At 39.3% G+C, this 16,091-nt stretch overlaps 4 protein-coding genes across 7 annotated transcripts; 2 read left to right on the top strand and 2 right to left on the bottom strand.

Moving 5' to 3' along the window:
- The first annotated feature begins 85 nt into the window (after positions 1-85).
- LOC111488811 (protein TIME FOR COFFEE-like) lies at positions 86-5,681 on the top strand. 2 transcript variants are annotated; one of them, XM_023136723.1, is made up of 12 exons: positions 86-394; positions 484-840; positions 999-1,135; positions 1,231-1,540; positions 1,654-1,930; positions 2,011-2,062; positions 2,151-2,231; positions 2,326-2,503; positions 2,606-2,675; positions 2,803-2,869; positions 2,955-3,332; positions 3,437-5,681. In XM_023136723.1, the coding sequence occupies exons 1-12, from the start codon at positions 289-291 to the stop codon at positions 5,108-5,110; spliced, it is 3,687 nt and encodes a 1,228-aa protein (XP_022992491.1). In that variant the 5' UTR covers positions 86-288; the 3' UTR covers positions 5,111-5,681. The 2 variants fall into 2 exon arrangements, with proteins under 2 accessions (XP_022992491.1, XP_022992490.1); XM_023136722.1 differs by having other exon boundaries at positions 963-1,135.
- Positions 5,682-6,369: 688 nt separating this feature from the next.
- LOC111488834 (fatty-acid-binding protein 1-like) lies at positions 6,370-8,967 on the bottom strand. The gene is made up of 4 exons (XM_023136771.1): positions 8,531-8,967; positions 6,972-7,218; positions 6,779-6,870; positions 6,370-6,690 (listed from the first exon to the last, which is right to left on the bottom strand). Exons 1-4 carry the CDS (start codon positions 8,892-8,894, stop codon positions 6,518-6,520), a joined length of 876 nt encoding a protein of 291 aa, XP_022992539.1. The 5' UTR covers positions 8,895-8,967; the 3' UTR covers positions 6,370-6,517.
- Positions 8,968-9,641: 674 nt separating this feature from the next.
- On the bottom strand, positions 9,642-12,570 carry LOC111488846 (N-terminal acetyltransferase B complex catalytic subunit NAA20). The gene is made up of 6 exons (XM_023136791.1): positions 12,430-12,570; positions 12,222-12,312; positions 11,616-11,748; positions 11,359-11,428; positions 10,128-10,188; positions 9,642-10,048 (listed from the first exon to the last, which is right to left on the bottom strand). Exons 1-6 carry the CDS (start codon positions 12,505-12,507, stop codon positions 9,957-9,959), a joined length of 525 nt encoding a protein of 174 aa, XP_022992559.1. The 5' UTR covers positions 12,508-12,570; the 3' UTR covers positions 9,642-9,956.
- Positions 12,571-12,966: 396 nt separating this feature from the next.
- LOC111488824 (pre-mRNA-splicing factor 18-like) lies at positions 12,967-15,932 on the top strand. Of its 3 annotated transcripts, none has more exons than XM_023136756.1 (3): positions 12,967-13,904; positions 15,017-15,433; positions 15,612-15,932. In XM_023136756.1, the coding sequence occupies exons 1-2, from the start codon at positions 13,059-13,061 to the stop codon at positions 15,431-15,433; spliced, it is 1,263 nt and encodes a 420-aa protein (XP_022992524.1). In that variant the 5' UTR covers positions 12,967-13,058; the 3' UTR covers positions 15,612-15,932. The 3 variants fall into 3 exon arrangements, with proteins under 3 accessions (XP_022992524.1, XP_022992523.1, XP_022992522.1); XM_023136755.1 differs by having other exon boundaries at positions 15,017-15,437; XM_023136754.1 differs by having other exon boundaries at positions 15,017-15,932.
- The last annotated feature ends 159 nt before the right edge of the window (positions 15,933-16,091 follow it).

Below are 16,091 nucleotides of genomic sequence, written 5' to 3'. Positions count from 1 at the left end.
TATATATATATATATATATATATATAAAATAATAGAATAAATAAAATAAAATAAAAAAAGTAAAAGAAAGTGATTAGATTAAAAGCACATAAAAGCACACAAAATAAACAACAAGAAGCTAGAGAGAAGGAGAGAGAGAGGGGGGGATTTTGCTGTTCATTTCATCATCGGGAGTTCGCCGGAGTTTATGGTTGTTTTCCGGTGAGGGTGGATTTGATTTGACTTCCGGAGGTGAAGAGGAATCGCGATTCATTTTGGTGAGAGAGTTTGTTTTCATGATTGAGACGCATGATCATGGAGAAAAGCAGAGAAGCGAGGAGTTCGTCGAGTATAGTGGCCGCAAATGGATCCTCACGGCGACGTAGTAGAGCTACGGCCTTCAGAGATTTACCTGGTTCGAACTTCGCTTTCGTCGTTCTCTGACTTTGGCTTAACTCTCTTTTTGTTGTATGATTCTTTATTAACGGTTGTTGTTTGTTGCAGAGGAAGGTCAGGTGGAGTTGCAAGAAACGGTGCGGTTAAGGGAGAGAGGAGGGAAGAGAGGCCGGGATCGAGAGTTTGCGAGTCGGAGCAAGCGGAGGAGAGGAGGAGGAAATAGAGAAGAAGAGGTGGAGGAGGAAGGAGGAGATACTAGTGCTGAAGATATTGTTGCTGATGGAGACAGCGATGAGGTTGAAGACGGTGGAGGAGTTTCTCTTATTCTCTCTTCTACTACAGCTGCTTCGGCTTCGAATCAGAACCAGAAGAGGAACTCTCTTCCGCCAAGAGTTGCGAAGCAACAATGGAAGGTTGTCGATGACGCGATGATTGGCGTTCCGGTTCCGAGAAAGGCTCGCTCAGGTATAGTGTAAAGCAAAGAAAGAAAAAGGAAATAGAACGATTGGCTCCTTATTTTTTTGTATTTTATGGAATCATGCTCCGTTTCATGATGGTAAAGTTTGTTTTTAATTCTTTTTGTACAGCTTCTGTCAAAAGATCACATGATTGCACGGTTTCAGGAAATAGTGGTGTTGGTGGAGCCGGAGAAGACATTGCAGACGACCACAGCCATCGGAACCAATCCGATTCGCCAGCGAGGTCGTCTGCTGAGGTTGTTTCGCCCTCGACTTCCGTTGTTTCGTCTAAGAAGAAGATGGTTAGTTCGTCGGGGGGTTTCCCCCTTTTAATCATTGTTCGATGCATATATTTTTTGGAATGTTGGAGTGAGTTTATTTTTCCATGAATTTTTAGAAATCCTCTGGACCGAAGACTCGATCAATGAAGACGTCTAAGGGTTCTTCTCCGTCTGCCATGGAGGGTGATATTGAGATTGAGATCGCTGAGGTTCTTTTCGGACTAAAAAAACAACCACAGTGCTCCAAAAAGCAAGAGGTTAATATGAAACTATCATCGAACCAAGAAACAGAGGATTCCAGTGTTCTTCGTGACGGTACCAAGCCTCCAGTTACATCTACAGCGGCGAACTCTGCACAAACTGCCTTCCAAAAATCTGTTTCGCTTCAGAAGAATGATGCTATTTCAGATTTGTTACTTAATGTTGGTGGGTATTCTGAATCCTTGAGCTAAAGTAAATATTTCCAATTGGAACCTTAACACACTATCCCGATTATCCTGTACTGATAACGTCCATTTTCACTCTATTTGCCATTGTAGCTGTAGAGAAGACCGAATCGTTGGATAGTGCAGCTAAAGCCGAATCTGAGAAACCTGCAGAGATTGAAATCTACCCCTCAAAGTTGGGAGGAGCATCCGATTTTAGTATGAATCTTGGTTCCCATGAACGCAAAACTGAGGAAATGAAACCAGAAAAGGAAGTTTGCACTAGTGGAGATGAAAATAAGGAGAGCAAGAAAACTGTGTTGGTACAAGAAGATGTAACTTCATGCGTCAAAAGGGATGTTGATCCTGAAGATTCGCCCCCTACTAATTCGTAAGCGATATAAGATCTTCATTTCCATCCATTGTTCCTGAAACAATTAATTTCAATATCAATTTTGTGTGCGTTCTTAGGATTCCAGAGGCTGAGACACAGAAAGAAGATAAGTTCAAATTTGACTTGATGGTTAGAGTCTGCAGTTTTCAATTTCAATTTTGATTTCCTCTGATTTTTTAAGTATGAAGATTCTGATAAGTGCCTTTGTTGAACACAGGCTCCTCCAGCATCTCCAGAAAGGGATGGGTTGGCTGATATGGTATTAGATGCTAAGCCTTTGAGTCTGGGAATTCAAATGGTGAATAAGATTTTTGCAATTTTAGCAATATGCCTGATTTTGTTTTTTAGAACTTTTGATTGATGGATATTTTCCCCCCATAAATCTCGTGTAGGGGAAAGAGACTTCAAATAAGGCTGAAAATGAAGATAGCATAGTGACAAGTGGGACAAAGTTTGAATTCTTTAAACTGGATTTGGAGAAACCGCAATTAGATAGAAATAGCATCGCAATGCAAGAACAGAGTCAAAAGCAGCAACCTAAGGGAGCCGCCGGCACAGTTGAAAATAATGGTACCCATCATTTCATCTTGAAGAACTTTCATTATGTTGATTAAAACTCGATTATATGCCGAACTGTCTTCTCAACTGTTGTGATAATTGTACTTTCCCCAGACTCTTCCGCTTCAGTGCGCTTGCCCGTAGTTCTGGGTGGCTGGCCAACTACCGAAATTCCTCCTGTCGGGTTAGAAATCATTTCTTTAGAAACTATTTGCCTAAGCCAATGGCTAATTTATATGTATTTTGTTGAAAGAGTTTTCCTATTCACACCAAAATGAGACGTGGTCGTTTTCCCCCCCCTTATATTTCAGGTACATGCCACCCTTCCGGACAGTTCTACCCGTGGATATTGTTGACAAATCATCCACCAAACTACAGGTACCTTTCAGGATTTTTCTAAATCTGTCAAGTTCATCTGTGGATTTGTCAATGAATTTGCTATTGTATGTCCAAAATCTTGCAGCATCCGAAATTTATACTCTCGCACCCTCGACCGAAGAGATGCTTGACCCACTATGATATTGCTCGAAACATTTATTTACACCAGCAATTTACAAAGACGAACTATTTCCACCCAGCAGGGGATGCTTCTGCATCTCTTGCAGAGGCCAAACTAAAAAACATGTCCTCAATAGAAGGCATGATTTTGAGTAACCCATTGGGCGGAAATCATTTGGATATGAACCTTAACTCTGCTCGACAGAAGGAGCAAGCTGAAGGTGACTTTCCTGGTAATGTGGTAAATGAAAAAGTTCCCGAGGCTGCCTACTTGGCTGATATGGCTAAAAGCAAGCAGCTTGTATTTCAGCAGGGACAGGGAGCGTCGTTTGGTAACTCGATGGTACGATCTTCTTGACTATTTTTCTGCATTGAATTTCTGTAATCTATTTACTTCCAGTTAATTGGTCGGCTTATAACAGAATTTTTTTTTTCTTTCTACTGCAGCCTGGTTCTGGATTCATATTCCCTATCAGTCAGCATCAAGCACCGACAGCAGCCACCGCAAATCAATCTGGGTCCACCAAATCTTCTAACCAATCGACACCACTGTTCACTAACCCAGAAGCTGGAACACTTGTGAGCTTTCCAGCATTTCCTGCTGTATCTAGTAACATGAGCTACACTCCGAATGTGGTTTCAATTGAAGCTCCATACTTGGGAAAACTTCAGAACAATAGCTACCCATTCACCTTCTCTACTCCTGCGGGAACGAGTGCTACATATAGAACAAGCAGTGCACAACCCTTGCCTCTTTTCAATGGATCTTTCTATCCATCTCAGCTGTTCCATCCATCCCAAATTCAACCAGCACAAACTCAATCTCATCACCAACCAAGTGGCTCCCATAAACAACCTCAAACTCAGCAGCAGCAATGGAGTGTGCACGTACCCGGGAACAACGTACCACCATCAAATGGTATGCAAGTAAAGCAGCAGTCGACAGAACAGCATTTGCCACTGCCTAAGCAATCTCGCAAGCATGAGAATGAGACCAGTGGAGAGGACAGTACATCCCTTTCCGACATGCGGCCAGCTTCAGTTCAGAAAAGTTCTTATGGACAAAACTTCATTTTGCCTGTTCCAGCACTGGATTTCACCTTGATGCCATCTGGAACATTTAATAATGGCAATGGTGGAAATAATGGCGAGAAGAAACAGTCCCATCCACAAAATTTGAAGAGCACAGTTGCCTTAGTTCCATCTCAGGGACTCACAATGTCCTTTGCTTCATATAATGGAAATGGTACCCCATCAAACCTCAACTTCACACCAACTGTCTTTCAGAATCTTCCTGATATGCAACGTACAGGGTTTCAGGGAGCACCTGCTCCCCAAGCTACAAAGCAGAAGAATCACCAAATTTCAGAAGGGAGGAACGGAGTTGTTGTGTCCGGTACCAGTGACAGGAACACTGGAAATTCTTCTGCAAAGCCGTCTGCAACTTCAGGCCAGACCCTTGTTTTCGGTAATTCTTCAAGGACTTTAAACTTCATGACATCTTCTGTCCCTGTAAACTGGCCCTCCCCCTCCACGATGAACCGACCTGCTGGTAGTTCTTCAGGTAACCAACAGCAGCACATATTGCAACAGCAACAGGCAACCGTGGTGCCTCGAAGTAAAGGACCGTCTAATAATAGCTTGCCCTCATCGGCTACGACCAAGTTTCCTTGCAGTGCCCCTCCTGGTTTCTCACAACCTTTGATACAATGCGACAATTCTATCCAGTCTTCTGCACAGAAGAACTCGGGTAGAATGGTCGGTACCGTTGTCCCTATGACATCTCTCCATCTTGCTTCCTCCTCTGCAGTCCATAAGAGTTCCACTCAACAGAAAGGAAATAATACTCCTCACGGCCAGACTCAGATATCCTTTGGGGGAGATTTCAAGCCAGGTTTTACACAGATGCAACACCTTCCAACTGGCGGTCACTCTCCATCTAGCAGTGGAAAATTAAGAAACACAACCAGTAAAACCAGTCCCTCAGTTGCTCCCGTCCAACCGAAACAGGATGAAAGCTCATCTACTGGAGCTGGCAAGAAATCGTCTCCGGTGTGTGGTAGAAATGTGCCTTCAATCTTGAACACATGCCCCAGTCATCTATCAGAACTTAAATACTAGACCCTTTTTTTGTTCCAGCAGCTATAGAAGCACTAACATCAAGTTGAATTAATTCCAGCTCCTCCCCATCAGATATTTTGATGGATGATTCCAACCCTAGAAGTGGTGGCTGCTCAATATCATTATATCTATAAGCAAGACCAGTGGAAGATGAACCAAACATGGAAGCACCCAAAGAGGTTTGGTTTTCTTGAGAGATGATTCGTGGAACTCAAACCATGATATGCTTTCCAAACTTGCCAAAGCACATAAAGAATCAATTCGATGAAGTGAGAGGCATTACGAGGATCATAGGCTCGAAAAGTTTGCAACCACCAAGATATTTTGATGGCACGATTCACCAGAAGCATGTCGAGGAGCATATCGACAAATGGGCATGGATTTTTGTGGGAAAAAAATCACAAAACTTGAAGTTTAACCCTCTAGTGACTTGGTTAGATTATGTATATTGTAAGTGATTGCACATTATTAGTAGGGCCTATTTTTTGGTTTATATATTGTTTACTGCTAGACATGTGAATATGATATTATACTTGGAAAAAAAAACAGTGTATTCATTCTTTGCTAGGAATTTTATTTGTTCATTCTGAGTTTACAGGAAAGGAAGATGAACATCTGAAGAGGGAGGAAGATTGTTGAAAAGGTCAGTAAAGCTTTTCCACTATGATTCTAATTCTCTCATCGTCAGTGTCAGTATAGTGTAAACAATAATGCAGTTTGATGCTGTAATCAAGTAAGGAAATTATTGGGCAAAGCACATGGAATAAGGAAGGGATGGAGTTTGCAGATTTGATTTGAAATTTTCATTTCTTGCAGGAAAAGTGACAACTTCTTGTCTACTTTTTTCTGGGTAATCTGATGGGTCATCTAATTGTTTGATGCTAGAAACAACTCAAATAATAAATATCAATAAATGTAACTTTATTTTAAAACTATCATTTTATTTTTAATTTGAAGTTGCAGCTTCTACTCCTATAAAGTAATGGCCAAGTACTTCTAGGCTTTAGTTATGCCTTTTATTTTAAAATTTTAGGTTTAAACACAGATTTTAACCTTCCAAATGTTTACTAAAAACTAAGCATCCTAGTTTTTGTTATATAATTTTATCATCTTTTATTCACTTGTGAATTACATTTCTTCACGTATTAGCATTCTAATACATTTATTCAAAGCTATATCATAAAATATAAAGATAGGACCTGATACGGCTACTTTTTATTAAATTCATGGATTTTGAAACGACGAAACAAACCAAAAAGTTCAATGTAATCAAAACAAATATTTTGAAGTTTTAGAGACCGAAACCGATAGTTGTATAAAAACTAAATTGAAAATTAAGGTTTAAAAAAAAAAAAAAATCCAGTTTAAAACAAAAGGAAGCACAAATTTCTGTATTTTGTGTCCCTTTTATTTTGTCCTGACATTGCCTTTCTTTTTCAATTCCTTCTGAAGAGTAGAAAATAAAGCTCGTCTGATATCTTCTTTGGCTTGTCTATCAAACGGCTCTTCACCAATATAGAGATCTAAAATGGCTCTACACAGTATTTGGCTCTGAATGCTTCCCACTTCCTTCCCATCAACTTCAAAACACAACAAAAACAAATGCATTTCATATTATTCACATCATCACTATTTCTCCATCATTCTAAATAAGGATCTAAATCTCACCGATCGTTCGGAGGACGTGCCCTCGTTCTTTTGAGAGATCGATCACAGATCCTCGAGATACTTCATATTCATCTTTGAATTGGGAAGTGAATCTGCAAAGAAACAAGCAATAAAGAGATGGTGTTCCCAATTCCACGACGTAGTCGAGACAGTAAAAATCAATCATTCGTTTCTAAGGCAATAACTGACTCACTTTCGAAGCAATGCTTTCCTGTTTGAACCCCCGAACTTTTGGAGTCGGGTTCCAATCGACTCTTCAAATGCATTTCGAACGAACCCGACTCTCAGTTTCTCGTAGTCTATTTGAAGTCTAACAGTCATTCCTATATCGCCTTCCATGACATCTTTGTCAAAGTCCTTTTCTTGTAGTTCAGATACAGTGAGTTTCCCATACTTCTCACTCAGTGATTCCTTTAGGTCATCACTGTCAGCATAAACACCTACACACAGTCGTGACTCATTTCAATATCACATAAGCAGAAAAGCATACTAACCATGCCATAATGTATTTCAAAACATCATACATATTGGTAGATCAGGAAAGTCTCTCTTAAGAAAGATTGTAACTCATGAATCGACAAATCTCGACCACCTTTTCATCATCTTATGCTCAATTGAAGTTCATTTCCATTGTTTTTCCAAACATTTTAAGATCGTGTTGTAATAGCCCAAAGTCACCGCTAGCAGATATTGTTTTCTTTGGACTTTCCCTCTTAGGCTTCCCCTCAAGGTTTTAAAAATGTGTCTACTAGGGAGAGGTTTCTACACGCTTATAAACAATGCTTCATTCCTCTCTCCCATCGATTAGGATCTCACAATCCACCCCCTTTGGGGCCTAACGTTCTTGTTGGCACTCGTTCCTCTCTCCCATCGATTGGGATCTCACAATCCACCCCCTTTGGGGCCTAACGTTCTTGTTGGCACTCGTTCCTCTCTCCCATCGATTGGGATCTCACAATCCACCCCCTCAGGGCCTTGCATCCTCGCTAGCACATTCCCTGGTGTCTGGCTCTAATACCATTTGAAACGGTCCAAGCCTACCACTAGCAAATATTGTCCTATTTGGACTTTTCTTTCTGAGCTTTCTCTCAAGGTTTTTAAAACACTCTGCTAAAGAGAAGTTTTCACACCCTTATAAAGAATGTTTTGTTCTCCTCCCAACCGATGTGGGATCTTACAATCCACCCTCTTCGGGGTCCAGCGTCCTCGCTGGCACTCGTTCCCCTCTTCAATCGACATGGGATCTCACATGTGAGAATTTCAGCTTCTGAACTCTTGATTAATTGATTACGATGATACATACTTTATGCCATATGCCCTTGTTGGTGAATCTTGTGGTTTGCTTTAGAAATGGTTTTCAAAACAATCTTCAGATTCTTCCAAAACAAAAAAATCAATTAAAGTCCTGTACCAGTCGTCTTCTTTTGCTTTCCTTTCTTATTTAAAAGATTCTTTATGTTTTCTTAGTTCTCCAGTTTGTTTGATCTGTTTTGAGAATTACTGAAGATATTACACACATTTCAATCTCTAACTCATGATTTCAAGTGAAAAACAACACAAAACTACATCTAGGCCATCCAATGCCGCTATTAAGAACATATTTGAGCCAGAAAATCTTTCTAAAAACAGTCTCCCAAAGCCGTAGATGATACCAAACCAAGAATCGCAAATACCCATCAGATCAATCAGTCCAGATTCAACATTCAATCAAACTATAAAGCTCCTAAAAAGTAGAAATGTGGTAGAACATACCAAATGCATAAACAGTGATGTTCTTCAGTCCCAGAATAGCTTTTTTCCGCAACCCAATTCCGAGAAGCTGCTGGGAATCTCTAATTACAGACGGAAACAACAGTCCGGTCCTCGAGTCAACAACAGAATGGGCGGCCGAATTGTCAGCCAGAGAGAGAGAAGCCAACAGGGGCGATGAATTCAACGTGCTTTCAAGAAATGGGGTTTGTAGGTTCATCGAATTTCTAGTTGCGGCGATAAATCCGATTGTCGCCGCAGCGCCGACAGCCGCGGATGCGGCGACAGCGTAGGATGGGTGGGGAAAGCTGTGGCGTGGGGGCTTTGGTGGCTGAGGAAACGAGAAGGGGAAGCGGAGAGAAGCCATTTTTTTGTAATGTTTGTTTTTGGCGGTTTGATATGTAACAGTGTCCTTGCGAGTTATTGGAAAGAAGAATGAAAAAATATAAAAATAAAAAATAAAAAAGGAACTAGAATGGGTCCACGTGGAGGTAAATCACATTTTATGACATAGAAGAAATTATATATAATTAGTGTGAAATAATTTTCTAAACTGCAAAAGTTTTTAATGAAGTAAATTAGTATATATTAATAAGTGTAAATAACTTTACATTATAGTAAATATGTAATAGATTAATATAAATATATAATGTATTAATTATCATATTAAGGATTTGGTAGGACCCACAGATGAAGATTCACACAAACCCGAGCTTGGATGGAAGTGAACAAGATTTGACAACCGAATACAAAAGTCAAAAGCGAGTAGAGAGGAGAAAAAACTCCCTAACAGACACACTGGTGATAATAATAGGCCAAAACTAATAATATTTGCTAAATGTGTGTTTGGATAGTTATACAAATCACTCAAACGTACAAAGAGATTTACGAGAGGAAAGAAAAAACTTAAGCCTTATAATTACAAGAAGGGAACACCTCAAAAAAAATGTTGATTGTTTAATAAGCTAAAAGCTTGATTCTTGGTGTATAATGAGCTAAATATAGACATAAATAACAATAAATATCAAACAATTGACCATCAACTACTAACAAATTACTAAAATTGCAAATTTTTAAGCATCATTAATAAGACATACAAGGGCAGCAACTTCTATGGATATTGAGGTTCTTCTATCTTGTGAACAATTCTTCTCCTTAAATTCAAAAGGTCCAGAAAGAAGAGTGTTTCAACAACATTAGGTGATCATTGAAACAGAATTAAATGAAACAACAGTTTGAAGCTACTAAATAGTTGAAGTATAAAAGGTTTAGCTTCATTTTTTGTCAGGATAATACAAGTTGAATAAACATACTTACGATGTACGTACAGCCCGTTTTCAAGAAGACGATAGCTAAACTCTTGCTATCCTCAACTCATGCGCACCTGATATTTTTTCTTCATTAATGACTGAACGACGTTTCTCTCGAGTTAATCATACTCTAGTTCGTCGGGAGTCACTGGCCTTTTAAGTGGGATGATAGACTTCTTATCGACATCTCGCGATAATGCTTTCCTCATATCTGAATATAAACCATAACAATGCTAGTTCAGAGATTACCAAAATCATTTATTTCGTTCTCTTGGGTCGGGTAGACTCACCTAATCCATCTTCCTCCCCCGAATAATAACGCAGCACACGCCGATAGATAACATAGTCAAGCTGGTTGAGGGGAAAAAAATAAACAATAAAAAAAAAAATGTCCGTGGTAAGTGTTGCCTTTCTCCATGTGAAGATCAAAAGAACCATTTCGGCAGGGGAAATTATAAGAACACAACTGAGCATAAAAATGAAAGGTTCACGCAAGTAATATCTGTTATTTTGATATATAGCTTATAAGAAGAAATATGACCAAAAACTCATATTCTAACTAGAATCTCTGTGAGGTTGCCATAGATAACACTAAACCACTCATAGACGTTCCTCGCATTTTTCTCTACTTTTCTATTAAATAATTTTTTTCCAAATTAGGATCTTCGAAACTACATAAGATTCAGAAGAACTCCACAAAGAGGGCATTGTAAAGCAGGAATAAACCTGATACCACTTGCGGAAAGTTGACAAAGAAATAGCAGTTTTGTTTTGGATGAATACATATAGAAGATAGAACGAGAACAAATAAATTGGTAAATATTATATTTCTGAATTTACTAGTGCTTATTTTGACACTGAAAGCCCTTGCCAAACAACTCAAAAGTGTGACTCAAGCATTAGTGCGGTATTTCTAACTTCCAATCAGCTTTTATTGGTTTGGAAGTCAAATAATCCATCCTTACGGCTTTCATTGTCGATGATTATAAGAGAAGAAAGAAAAAATGGTCTTCAAGCTTGATAATGGGAGGACTTGTGATAAGGTCAGCTGGAGCTTTTTGGATACCATCCTAAAAGTTAAAAGCTTTGGAAATAAATGGAAGAAAAATTACTCGTGTGTGTTTTGAGCACCAATTATGAGAGACCTAGAGGTAACATAAATAGCAGTTTTTCTTTGATGATTTGTGTTTGTCTCCTGAGTCCTGGAAAGGCTAAAATCTTATCGGCGAACACTACTAGACCAATTGAACACGACGTTTGGGTCCAGGGGGAGGAAAGAGATTATGTTTGGAAGCTTACTGTTTTTTTTCTAACCCAACATCAGTAGCGTGAACAGTCTTCTCCGTAACTAAGTTCTCTCTTGACTTAAACCAGTCGATCCACCTTAAATCAGATTGACTATAATCGGTCGATATATACAACTTTGATAGAACTGAAATATTAAGAAAGACTTAAGAAACTAAAGTAACACAGTTTCAGTAGCTTGCAACTTCACTAAACCATTTCTAAGAGGAAATCTACCTTTTCATACATCTTGATCGCAGGGGTGTTCGATGCCCTCACAAAGAGATCAACAAAATAAGCTTTATCACTGCCAGAAAGGAAAAAAAAAGCCCTCATTAAAGATAAAGCTCAAGATGAAGAGAAAAACTGAATTGAACATTAAATCTTGAACCAGAAATAATTTTTTTCAAGGTTTTATTATACTAACATCTTACATCTTGTTGTGCATAAAATAGTGTTTCTCAGATCTATAATTACAATCAAGTTCATCTTACACTTTGTCACTAATATCCTCGAGCAGGTTCATGAGCTTCTTAGCTAATTGTTGCCTGCGATATTCTGGAGCAACAGTTACAGCAGTTACATGACCGTGCCATGACTCGCCTTGCCCCTCGACTTTTCCCATGACTGCAATGGAAAATCATACAAAAAGCAAATAGTTTCAAACAGCTTGAAATAAAGGTCATCAAGACCGCAATATTTTGAATGAACTCACAGTTATCTAGTAATTTCGTTCCTACTACACAAGATCTAGCTCGTTGTTCTATTCAGAGGGTGAATTGGCAGTTCAGTGTTGAGAATAAACATGAGAACTTAACTAGAATTAATGACTTTCTGAAATTCGAAGTATTTTATAATTTATAGGCTCTAAAGTTCAACAAAATCGATAAACCCACACAAATTGAATGTAGCCATGAATATGCGTGTCTCTAGTCAATTAAAAAATAAATTCAACCCACACCTACGATCCAACTGAGAAATAAAGCTCCAAACAATGAGACTAATCCAAGCAAGAAGAAAGAAGAACACAAAACATTCAGCCAAACTAAAAGATAATACGAGAAAAGAATTAGTGGATAAACAAACTAATAGCGACTCACTGTAACCCATTATACGGTTCCCAGGGGCCTCTGCAACATGGAAGTAATCAGGCCATCTTGCTAAGTAGGTCATATAGAAAGACATGTTGAACTGCAAAAAAGAAAAGCCGAAGAAGATTGCATCAACATCGACAAGATTCAGAGTGCATTTAGAAACCGGAAAACCATTTTCAAATCAGAAGCTGAAATTGAAACAGAGAAAAGTTACAGTTTCCGTGAGGTGATCGAGATTGACGGAAGTGAATCGAAGCAGATCATTGCAGCAAAATCTGCGTAACGTCGTCATAGCTTTTTCTCTCACCCTGTGTCCGTAAATGCTCTGTTCTACCTTTCCTCTTCACCAGAGAGGATTTTGTTGTTGAAATGGGCCAAAAGCCCATACAAAAGAGTGTCCAGTTTTGGACGTGAAATTCCATTCTAGTCCTCCCTTCTTAGGCCTTATTTAAAAAATATATTTATTTCAAATAATTTTTAATGTATAATTGCAATTTTCAATATAAATTTTATTAAAATTATAAAACATCTAAATAAATCCAGCAAAAGTAAATTTCAATATTACAAGTCTTTCACATTATATATATATATATATATTTGTTTTTATCATGATAATAATTTTTTTTTAAAAAAAACTATAATTTAAGTGAGTGTTAAATATTTTGGGCTGGAATATAAAATGTAATTATGTTTAAAAGTAGGGACTAAAATGTAATTCACATTCATAATTGAAGCTCAAGCTAGAGGAACAAATCATAAAGAAATTTTGTTCCTCTCGTCTAATTAGATTACGGAAGTAAGCCCTAACAGAGATTCCGGCGAGATAGAACCAGAATAGAATCAATGGATCTCCTCAAGCAAGAACTTCTCAAGAAACGTCAAGCCCTAGCTACTGAAACCGGCGGCAAGCGCGTCTTCAAGCGATCCGAGATCGAACAGAAGCAAATCCAGCAGCTGCGAGAGAAAGAGAAGCGCGAATTGGAAGCTAAAGCTCTCCGCCAATCCTCCACCTCCTCTCCCAACGCCGAGGCCACCTCTGCATCTTCCAAATCCAATTCATTAGCCTCGGCCTCCGCCACTTCCTCCTCTGCTGCAATCAATTCTACCGCCACCACTTCGAAATCCGTAACTGACGAGCAGAACATCGACAATCTCGTCCTTCCCAGACAGGAAGTAATCCGGAGACTCCGGTTTCTGAAACAGCCCATTACGCTTTTCGGGGAAGATGACGATGCTCGGCTCGACCGTTTGAAGTTTGTGCTGAAAGCGGGGCTTTTCGAGGTGGATAGTGATTTGACCGAGGGACAAACCAACGATTTTCTTCGGGATATTGCGGAGTTAAGGAAGCGGCAGAAGACGGGGATTTTGAGCGAGAGGAAGAGGCAGAAGAAGGAGGATGGTGCTGGGGAAGAGGGAGATGGAGGTGGGGCTGATGAAGATAGTGCCGATGGTGGGTCGAGTGGGGCCGACGCTGACAAAGATTTGAAGAGAATCAAAGCCAATTTTGATGAGTTATGTGAGGAAGATAAGATATTGGTGTTTTTTAAGAGGTTGTTGAACGAGTGGAACCAGGAGTTGGATGAAATGCCTGAAGCCGAGAAGCGGACAGCCAAAGGGAAGTCTATGGTAGCAACATTCAAGCAGTGTGCTCGTTATTTGCATCCTCTGTTCAAGTTTTGTAGGAAGAAGGTACAATTTTTGTCCCTTAAACTTCACAGTCGATTTGTTGAATGTTCCTTTTTCGTGATGATTCTGCATCATTATATCTTTAGGCTTCATGGTAGGTTCGAGAATAACCAGAGCATCTTTTTCTTCTTTTTCTTTCTTATTTCGTTTGCTCTGCTAGTGCTCTGGTGAAAAGGTTCCCCTGCGAGCATGTAGATTTATACAGTGATGTTAGTGATGGCTACATAGAATAAGCATGCATATCATTCGTCTTAAACTCATTGATACATTTTGCATTTCAATTGGTCTTGGGAGAGGCACCAATTTGGAATTATTTTTTGATTAGTTCTGTTAGTCTTGATACTCTCACGAGAGAGCTCCCACAAGAAAAGCTCAACTTCCTTTTGATATATTTCAAGTGACTTATCACCTTTAAAGATTGGGATCTTTGGAATCATACGTTCACTATATCCTTGAGTAAGGAGTTGCAAGAGGAGGGGAGAAAACCCTGTACGGTCAAACGGCCAAATTCATTTATTGGAAAACACAAAGTAGATATGGGAGAGAGACCCACTCTTTAGTTTCAGATCCAAAAAAATGAGGAAAAAAAAAAAAAATCTAAAACCAGGGTGTCCTAACTTCAAGTAGAGAGGTTCCAATTTGAGACAGAGGATCTCCTTGGGTAAGCGTTTGAAAGTGGATCATTACCCATCCAAAAGTTTGTAGGAATGTCATTCCAATCGACACTTTGATCCTATTGGAGATTAACTCTTTTTAATTGACAATAGGTCACCAATTGGTAATCATCTTTAGAAGTGTGTTGAGAAGTAGATACTGACGATAAACCATTACTTCATTTATCAGATCGACGTTTTTACAATTACAGCGTTAGGACTATGGCCAGCTGTTTAGATGGTTGCTGACTGTTGTGTGAAGGTGACTGCCTCGTCCTAATTGGCGATGAATTATATGATACAAGTTTACAACTTATTGGGTCAACCGAGCATAATTGAATTACTCAAGTCATATACATTCGACCAAGAGATCGGAGATTATAGCTTCTCAATTGAGTATCTTGTAAGATTTCCTTTTTAGCAGATAATTTTCATTAACGTATTATTAAAATTTTATTTTAGGTTCTTCCCGACGATATTCGGCAAGCATTGTTGGTAGTTGTTGAATGCTGCATGAAGCGAGACTATCTAGCTGCCATGGATCAATACATTAAGATGGCTATTGGAAATGCCCCCTGGCCTATTGGTGTCACTATGGTTGGTATTCACGAACGTTCAGCTCGTGAGAAGATTTACACTAACAGTGTGGCCCATATCATGAATGACGAAACGACAAGGAAATACTTACAATCAATCAAGAGATTGATGACATTTTGTCAACGGCGCTATCCAACAATGCCATCCAAGGCAGTAGAATTTAACAGCTTGGCAAATGGTAGCGACCTGCAGTCCCTGCTAGCCGAAGAGAGAGTTTCTGGAGGAGGCAAGCAGGGATCTGATGAACGGCTACGAATCATGCCCGCCCCTGAAGATAGCTAAGCAAGTTACAATATCCTCTCCTGGCTGCTATTCTTTACAGTCTTCATGATACATATAATCTAAATCTCCTCAGCATAGTTTGGTAGTCATTGAGCCAATTTCTGATTACTGTTTGAGATTTAAATCTATGGACGGCTTAATACTTGCTATCAAAACGTTGACGAGGATTTGTCGACAGTGTTTTCAGGCCATAGAATTCAAGAGCTTTGTGAACAGTTTGACCTGCAGTCCCTGCTAGCAGAAAAGAATCTGGACAAGGCAAGCAGGGTGTTCCAACGAAGTGGTTCGAAACACGTTCGCCCCAGAAGATCGTTACCTACCTGGTAAGAAGAACCTCTCCTAGCTGCTATTCTGTGGGCGAACATCGTTACCTACCTGGTAAGAAGAACCTCTCCTAGCTGCTATTCTGTGTCTGTAATCTGTATGATATCTGAATACTGATTGAGATTTTGAAGTCTTTCAACGTTCTTAAATTATGGAACAGTGCTTCAGAACCTTCTATTTTGTTGCCTTTACTGAGGTAGGCAATTGATGGCAGTGTCAGGATGACAAGCAAGTGCAGTAGGAATAAATAAAGTCACTATCACTGTAGTGGATTGGGATTCCCAACTGAAAGGTGTTTTCTTTTAATTTAGAAAAATATTTGATAAATCTGTAA

Source organism: Cucurbita maxima, unplaced genomic scaffold (assembly GCF_002738345.1).
Source record: "Cucurbita maxima cultivar Rimu unplaced genomic scaffold, Cmax_1.0 Cma_Scf00013, whole genome shotgun sequence".
Classification (NCBI taxonomy): Eukaryota; Viridiplantae; Streptophyta; class Magnoliopsida; order Cucurbitales; family Cucurbitaceae; genus Cucurbita; species Cucurbita maxima.
The sequence above is the reverse complement of the archived record's forward strand: the minus strand, read 5'-3'. Positions and strand labels throughout refer to the sequence as shown.